Here is a 9079-nt window from a genome sequence, read left to right on the forward strand (position 1 = left end):
ATGTAATTAAGATAACTTGAATTTATATGTTTTTCATCAAATTCGAATTGGACTAATTAATTGATTACGACGAATTCATTGGTTGGTTAGTATAAACCATTACTTAATTTCAGTAATGAAAATACTATGAATACGAGAAGTCCATTAGAATCGAAACTAGGCTTTCTCATATAGAATCTCAAACTTTTACTTTTTGCTTTTATTTTATACAATTAAATTTTCTTGCATCAAAACAAATTTTAATGGAGACGATTTAAAATTATTTGCTCCGAATTTAGGCGAAGAAATTCGCACCACCACACTTCCTGTCCTCCCATAATTTCCTTCCAATCATTCAAGACCACAGCGAATGTTTGAAATGTCAACAAAAGGATAAGCAGAAGACGAGGGCTAGGATTGAAAACATTCATGGCATCATCAATAGCTGCGATGAGCAGCGGAAGTGGCGAATGCATTGGATCTGAAATTAATCGCGTCAGAACAGAGTTTCGATGAGGCTGAGAGTTAAATCACAGGGAAGCACTTTTGTGGGTGAGAGGCTTAATCGAATTGGAGGATTGGAAGGAAGCTCCAACTAGGTTGAGGAGCAGTTTGCCGCTGCTGAAAACCAAGATCTGTACCTTATAACTGAATACAAATTGCTTTCTGAGAGGAAAAGAAAAGGAAGGTCGTGGTGATGGAAGCCGAAGGTTCACCGAAGAGGATGAAGGAGAGATGGAGAAGATGAAAAGAGGAGGAAGCCACCGCATTAAGAAAACAGTATTAAATAAACAATTTTTTTTTTTGCTAAATCAGCCAGCTAATTCATTTTACTGTTAGTCAATTAGCGGAAAGAGTCTTTGAGGAGTATTTAAAACAGTATAAATTTCAAACCCCACGGACCAAATACAAACCATTCTTAATTGACAACCAGTAGACAGTATTGACAATTTTCTACCATCATTATCATATAGCAATATGTATCATTGACGACCAGTATTAAATAGTATTCAAACAACAATCAAATAGCAATTTGTATAATTGACAATAAAAAACATTCAATATCAAATAGTAACCAAACAACCATTAGATAGCAAATCAATATAAGATAGCAATTCAATAATAATAAGTATCAAATAGCAATCAAATAGTAATCAAACAACAATCAGGATCATTGAAAATTAGTATATCATATAGTAATCATATAACAATCAAATGAAAATCAAATAGCAATCAAATTTCAGATAAAAGTTAGTGAATCATGGGCGCATGGGTGGGATTTGCCATGTTTGCAAAAAAATATAAACTGGGAACATGCTCCAAGTTTTCAATTTATTTTTTCTTAAAGTTGCTATTACCCTTGATGCAATAGGTGATATAACTTGTGCGATTATAAACATAAAAACCTCAAATTAACCATACAACACAAGCAATATTTTCGTAGTAAAAATAGTTGTTAGTTGTCCAATGGCAAGACCCAGGCCCATAGGATATTGAGAGGCATTGAGGAACACATGTCCTAAAAGAGGAATGTCAATGACTCGAGGTTCAAACCAACCAATCGATTTAGTAAATATATACCACTCAAGAAATCATCGAGCTACGTTCAATTTGGCACCTTACATCCTTGAACATCTAAAATAACTATGACATTGTCAGTATCACACGTAACCAGAGGTAAGTTAGTAAGAAAAAACATATGAATAGCCCCAATCGATGATCCTAGAAAGAGAGTAAGTAATTTCTAAAGGAGAGCCCTCACTTTACTTTTTATAAGCTTTGTTGAACTATACACTTTCTATACTAACTTTTTTTTAATAAATTACTTTATTTCTCAATAACCAAAGCATTCAGTACAATACAAAGGTGGTCGAACTATTCCACCAACTAAACATATCAAAACAATTAAAATCGGCACCTAAATCATCTCTATTGTCAGTTTCTCCTTCCACTTCGTCTTAGCCACCTCCCAATATCGAAATCCCCAACTAGTATTTCGTCACAATCGCCGCGGCAACAATTGCTTCCTCTTTATTTGTCACCATATAGGTGCAAGATCTCTTGCACAGATCAACACAAAGCAACTCAAGATCTGGTCAAGGAGAAGCAGATAAAAGTCAAGCCATGAAGGCATCTTCCAATACAGATAAAATTGGAATGCCAACAAGGCTAATAAATCAAAATAATATATCTACTAGTTGTAACAATAGTACTAGTAACTTTCCATGCTTTATTGCCTAGGATTCTTTTTCAGTCACATCAACGTTTGTTCTTACGTAACATCAACCACCCCTTATTTGGTGCCATTAGTTTCTATCTCTAGTGCTATTGATTATCCAAGCATGGCTTCAATACATTAAAAAAGCAAACTCTGTACTTTTTGACATTTCAACCGTATTTTTTATTTTTCAATAAGACAGAGGCCAAAAAGAAAGGGGATGGGCTGAGCTATGCTTAATGGTGGTTTGGCTTGAATTGTTTAATCAAGTTAATCTTAATTAACTTACATAATCACAAAGATAAACCCTGACACCCCAAAAGAACAAAAGGGCAGAGTCGTATGTATCCCCACTCACGACTACATGTTGAACCCTGCTGCTATTGCAGCAAAAAGTTGCGTGGCATTTATTCTTGCTACCAAAATCCCAATTAGATAAGTGCTATGTGGTTGGAAGAACTTGTGTTGCATTTGATCATAGCGTTGAAACAAATTTTCCATATGAAGAAACCCCAATTTGCTCCAGCTTAAGAACAGATCTACAATGGCCGTCTACAACTCTTATGATTCTTACAACGATTCCTACTACCATTCTGCTCAAATTGAACCCCCAATTTCACAATCCAGCAACGAACCGACCTTCTACAATCTCTTTGACTACCCACCTCCTTGTTATTTGGAACAGGTTTATGATTCTGAAGTCGGCTACTTTGCCAATGCTCCCTACAGATCAAATTTCTATGAATTCCCCCAATTGATCGAACGTGAAACCGTTAACCATGGCGCTTATGGCTACGCAATTAGCTACTCGGCCAATGCTTGTTCTGCACCGAGTTTCACTGTGCCAAAAGTAATCGAATACGACCCTGACTTTTACAGCGAGGTCTCGACCCAATTTGTGATCTCTTACTCTGTTTCCGAATTCAACGAGACAGAATTTGAAGAGTACGATCCAACCCCTTACGGCGGCGGCTATGACATTTCTGAAACCTACGGTAAGCCCCTTCAACCTTCAACTGAAATTTGTTACCCACCGTCTTCTTCTTCACCGCCGACTGCCACCGCCATTCCCATCTTCACCATACCCAAGGAAGAAGAACCACCAAAGGGAAAAATTGAAGAACAAACAAAGCCATCGAGTGAAATCAAGCCGACCCAGATCGAAAAAGTTAACCACAGTTCTTCAAGTGAGAGCGACACAGCTTCTGAATCTGAAGAAATTGAGGAAGTTAAAGCGATTCAATTGGCAGATCCGGGAATTGAGTATGGAAATGGAAGGGAAGCGAATCAATTTCCAAGTGGGTATGGACTGGAAGCGATGGATCTTTGTGAAAGTTTATTTGGGTATTGGCCATGTCTGTCACGGGTAAAAAAACAAACACCTTGTAGGCAACCCAAGAACGGGTGTGGGCGTTGCCACGGCCATTGCTATTGCTATGGGAATTACGGAAACCAGTGGCAGACGGCGGCGGAGTATCTGTTCGGAAGCCATAATCCATATCCAGATGGAAGGGGGGAAGGAGATGCTGTTTATGGTTATCAAAGACAGATTCAAGGGGAGCCTGTTTATGGCTACGTTTGGTTGAATCAAAATGACTTCAATGGGTGTGAAGATGTTTGATACTGATGATCTGATTTTTATGTGTATCAAATTGTAGAAGATCTGTAATTTCTTTTTCTGTCTCATCCACTTTGTATGTAAAATTATTAATAAGTGGATTTATTTCCGGTAATGATAGGGATTAATATTCTCTTGTGGGACATGCTTGTTTCTCGCTGAATTTTCTTTTTTTTTTTTCATCTTACATCGTTGATCATCGATTTGTTCTCTTTGGACAGAATCGAAGTTCGAGAAAGTTATATATGTAAGGCTGTTTTAAAAAATAGTAAAAATAAATCAAAATATTTATAAATATAATAAAATTTAGAAATCTATCAAAATATTGATAAACTTTTATCATATACACTAATATGCATCTTTTGATATCTATTCTTAATCCTCAACTAGCTGTACACGTGTTTCAATCCTCAGCTTTTGCGTTGCTCAGCTGCATCTTTCGATCATGGGTTTGCATGCGGTGTTGTTTTTATTACCGCATGCGATTGAAACACAGCTCTGGACCGACTGTCGCATTGCGCCGTCATTGTTGTAATCGTCTCTTCATTGTTGACTGACAAGCGCAATGTGACAGAGATGCGTTGATCAATTTCTCGTGAGCCTTGAGCGCAAGTGGTGACTTGGTCTCCTGCAAAACAGACTAAAATTCGGCTTGTCTTCCATCTTTATGGTGTTAGTGGGTGTAATTGCAAACATTTATAATTATTGTAATACTAGGCTAATTTTCATACAATCGGCGCATATTTACTAACTTTTGGCCGCAATATCTAGATAAGGTGGCATAAATAACTTGTATTTCTACAAGTTATCACACCCCCAAATTTAGATATATATTTTTCCTCAAGCATATCTTCTACTAAGGCAATCATGCTCAATTCCTATCCTCTATTTTTGCGACGATTGGTTGCTCCGAATGCTACACTTAGGCACATTACTTGACATCGCAATTTCCTTCTATCCTTGCTAATTCTTAGTAGGCCCTACTTTATTCTTCTACATGACAAAATTTTGCTCAAAGTTGCTTTTCTAGTTTTCAAAATAGAATGTTTATCTCTTCTTTTTCAAAACAACTTGATGTTTCTATATGCGGTGAGCAAAAATTTGCGTCATTTCTTTATTTAGAGACTGTTGATCATGGTTACACTTTTCGTTTTGGCTTGCTCCTACGGGTGTCATACGAACATCCAACTATGAGCAAGCTCCTTTCGCAACTAAACTCTTATCAGGTTGGGATAGTTTTGAGGTTTTCCCTTGCGCTGACATTAGAGTTTTGCATAATTTTTTTTTTCCAAAAACGGACACATTTTCTTAAATACAACATAAATTTGATCTCATCTACTCAGACCTTCCCCACCCCAAAATTTAAAGATGAGCAAGATCCTCATTGCGTTGTTTGGAGAGAATAGACAAACGCTTAGAAGAAAATTTCAAAAAGAAGGTTTGAGTAAAACTTTGAAAGATAAAAGGTAAAGTACTGTTAAACAAAAAATTAACTAAGTGTTAGTCAAAATTTACTAAGTGTGGAAAATGTTTCTAAGTATAAACATGTAATACATCATAGCAACGCAATGAAGATCGTAAAAATAAGAGATTTAGAACATTACAAAAATTGACAAAGGAAGATAAAGAAAGAGGCACAGGTAAAAAGGGAGTGAATATATACTCTGATTGTATTGACTATTAACAAAGTATACAAATAAATTACAAATGAACGCATTACAAAATTTTCTATTTCCTGTACAAGAGTCAAAGAATTTGATTACTTTACAAATTTAATTCAGAAGGGTGCATGATTCAGAAATCACACCCTACTTCCAATAAATGCAGATACATTTTTTTCCGAGGACGGGCAACACGCATACATCCCCGCAACACACCCCTTAACGAACGCATTTCTAGAGGATACCTCAACATAGTGCATTTGGCTAAGGACGGGCAAGGGACATATGCGAGTACAACACACCCCTCACCACAATACATTTGGGTGTACTGGATGCACAATGTCGCTTACTTATTACACCCCCCCCCCTCATAGTTTACTTTCCTGTCCTCTTAATTCATAAAAAAACGCCAGTCGAAAAGACCTTGCGGTGATTTATCCAATCATTCGAAACAATTATATGATCGGTGCTACTAAATTTAAGATATGGAGAAACATGCGAAATTAAATTGGAAGGAAATACAAAAATATTAAAGACTGATTCTACTAGACAGTAATTGACAGAATTTAGAAAACGGTAAAAGAAAGCTATAAAGAAAGCGAGTAAACATAGATAGAAAGTCGATTGAAAGAAGTTCTTAGAGTTACCGCAATTGCTTTCCCTGCAAGCAGTTTAATCCTGCTTGCCCAAGTCAATGGTGTCCAGGCGTCGATCGAAGTCGCCTCCATAGTAGGGCTTAATCCGTTGACCATTGACTTTGAATGCGTTGTTCTCATCTAAAGTTGTTAGTTCCACTGCGTCGTGAGGAAATATTGTCTTGATTCGGAATGGCCCAGACTAGTGAGACTTCAACTTTCCTAGAAACAATCGCAAACATGCATTGAATAATAATACCTGCTAACCTTAGGTGAATGTCCGGTCGTGTATGCGGTCATCATGCCATTTCTTTGGCTTCTCCTTGTATATCTTAGCATTTTCATAGGCATCCCTTCGCCATTCAACCAACTGATTCAATTGCAGCTTTCAGACTTTCCCCACACTGGCTAAATCAAACTTCAGCTTCTTGCATGCCCACATCGCCTTATGTTCCAACTCAAGCGGCATATGACAAGCTTTTTCGAAGACCAGGGCACACGGAGACATGCCAATTGGTGTTTTGTAGGCAGTCCTATAAGCCTATAGTGCTTCATCAAGCTTGGGTGACCAATCCTTCCTAGCAGTATTAACTACCTTTTCCAAGATAGTTTTGATCTCTCTGTTAGAAATCTTTGTCTGCCCATTAGTCTGGGGGTGATAAGCAGTTGCAACTCGATGGCTGACGTTGAATGTAGTCAACATGTTGGTAATTATGAAGTTGATAAAGTAAGAGCCCTCATCGCTGATTAAGGCCCGAGGCGTCCTATATCCAGGAAAAATATTCTTCTTCAGAAACTTTGCCATAGTGGCCATGTCATTCTTGGCACATGCGATGGCTTCAATCCATTTCAATACATAATCAACTGCAACCATAATATATTGATGACCTTCTGATGGTAGAAACAGGCCCATGAAGTCAATTCCTCAAACATCAAATAATTCAACTTCTAAGATTAACGTCAATGGCATGTCATTTCTTTTAGACATATTCCCCGTCTGTTGACACCTGTCACATTACACAACATGGGCATGGGCATCCTTAAATAGTGTTGGCCAAAAGTTGCCGCACTGTAAGACTTTTATTGCCGTCCTTTGCCCCCCAAAATTTCCTCCATAAGGAGACTCATGACAGAACTCTAAAATGTGCTTTGCTTCATGCTCAGGAACACATTGACGTATTATATGATCAAGTCCTTGTCAATACAGGAAGGGGTCATCCCAGAAATAAAATTTGGCATCATGTCTTAACTTCTTCTTCTGCTGGTATGTATAATCATCTGGTAGTTGACCACAAACTATGAAGTTTACTATGTCCGCATACCAGGGAACATCAATGTCTACTGCCATCAGCAGCTCATCGGGGAATCTTTCCTCAATATCTTTTTCTATCCCTTGAACCTTGCAATTTTCCAATCTTGACAAATGATCTATGACTTGGTTCTCGGTGCCCTTCCGATCTTTGATTTCTAGGTCGAACTCTTGTAGGAGCAACACCCACCGTATCAGCCTTGGTTTTGCATCCTTCTTCGTCATTAAATACTTAATCGCAGAGTGGTCCGTATACACCACCATGTTCATTCCGTTTAAGTACTATCGGAACTTCTTCAGTGCAAATACCACTGTAAGCATTTCCTTTTCTGTGGTCGTATAGTTCTTCTGCACGTCGTTCAGTGTTTTGCTCGCATAATAAATAGGATGCAACACCTTTTCCCGGTGCTGACTCAAGACTGCGCCCACAATATATTCGCTAGCATCACACATCAATGCAAATGGTTGCATCCAATAGGGTGCAATCAAAATAGGTGTGGTGATGAGCGCATCTTTCAATGTGTTAAATGCTTTGGTATAGGCGTCATCACAATTATACTCGCGGTCAGCTTCAAGAAGTGCACTTAGGGGTCTTACGATCTGGGAGAAGTTGCAAATAAATCTTCTATAAAACCCTGCGTGCCCCAGAAAGCTCCTAAGTGTTTTTACGTTCATAGGTGGGGGTAATTTGGAAATTGCGTCGATTTTTTCCTGATCAACTTCCAATCCTGTCTTGGAGATTTTGTGACCCAGAACTATTCCTTCTTCCACCATAAAGTGGCATTTTTCCCAGTTCAAAACAAGATTTGTTACCATGCATCTCTTTAAAACTTTTTCAAGGTTAGACAAATAGGAGTCATAATTACTGCTAAAGACTGAGAAATCATCTATGAATACCTCGACTAACTCCTCCAAATAATCCGAAAATATTGCCATCATGCATCGTTGAAAAGTGCCTGGTGCATTACAAAGTCCAAATGGCATGCATCGGAATACGAACGTACCAAATGGGTACGTGAAGGTTGTCTTGTCTTGGTCCTCTGGCGCAATTGCTATTTGGTTATACCCTAAATAGCCATCAAGAAAGTAGAAAAATTCATTCCCCGCAAGTATGTCTAACATCTGATCAATGGACGGGAGTGGAAAGTGGTCCTTTTTAGTGGTCAAATTCAGCTTGCGATAATCCATGCAGATTCTTCACCCCGTAGTTGTCGTGGGAACCAATTCATTCTTGTCATTAGTGATGACTGTCATCCCCACTTTCTCCGGAACACATTGCACTGGGCTCACCCAACGGCTATCAGATATCGGGTAGATGACACCGGCATCCAGCCACTTTACTATTTCCTTCTTTACAACCTTCTTCATGGCAAGGTTCAAGCGACGTTGCCTTTCTACTGATCCATTCTTTCCTTTTTCCAGACGAATCTTGTGCATGCAATACGAGGGACTGATTCCTCGAATGTCTGCCAAGGTCCATCCTAAGGCTTTTGCGTTATTTCTTAGGATCCGTAGGAGAGCATCTTCTTTCTCCTTGCTCAATGATGCAGAAATGATAACTGGTAACGTGTCGTTACTTCCTAAGTAAGCATACTTTAGGTGCATTGACAACGACTTTAACTCTAACATAGGTAGCTCTTCTAAAGATGGCTTAATGCA

General features: G+C 38.4%; 1 protein-coding gene across 1 annotated transcript; it reads left to right on the forward strand.

Annotated features, from left to right (window-relative positions):
- The first annotated feature begins 1725 nt into the window (after positions 1 to 1725).
- On the forward strand, positions 1726 to 3958 carry LOC120083862 (uncharacterized). Its single transcript, XM_039039762.2, has one exon. The coding sequence runs from the start codon at positions 2742 to 2744 to the stop codon at positions 3816 to 3818; it is 1077 nt and encodes a 358-aa protein (XP_038895690.1). The 5' UTR covers positions 1726 to 2741; the 3' UTR covers positions 3819 to 3958.
- Positions 3959 to 9079: the final 5121 nt, after the last annotated feature.

The sequence above is a fragment of the Benincasa hispida genome, chromosome 8 (assembly GCF_027475165.1).
Source record: "Benincasa hispida cultivar pf3 chromosome 8, pf3_genome.v1.1, whole genome shotgun sequence".
Taxonomy (NCBI): domain Eukaryota; kingdom Viridiplantae; phylum Streptophyta; class Magnoliopsida; order Cucurbitales; family Cucurbitaceae; genus Benincasa; species Benincasa hispida.

What these genes read in the sequence shown, in the direction of transcription:
- LOC120083862 (XM_039039762.2), top strand. Translation starts at nt 2,742, where the DNA reads ATGGCCGTCTACAACTCTTATGATTCTTACAACGATTCCTACTACCAT.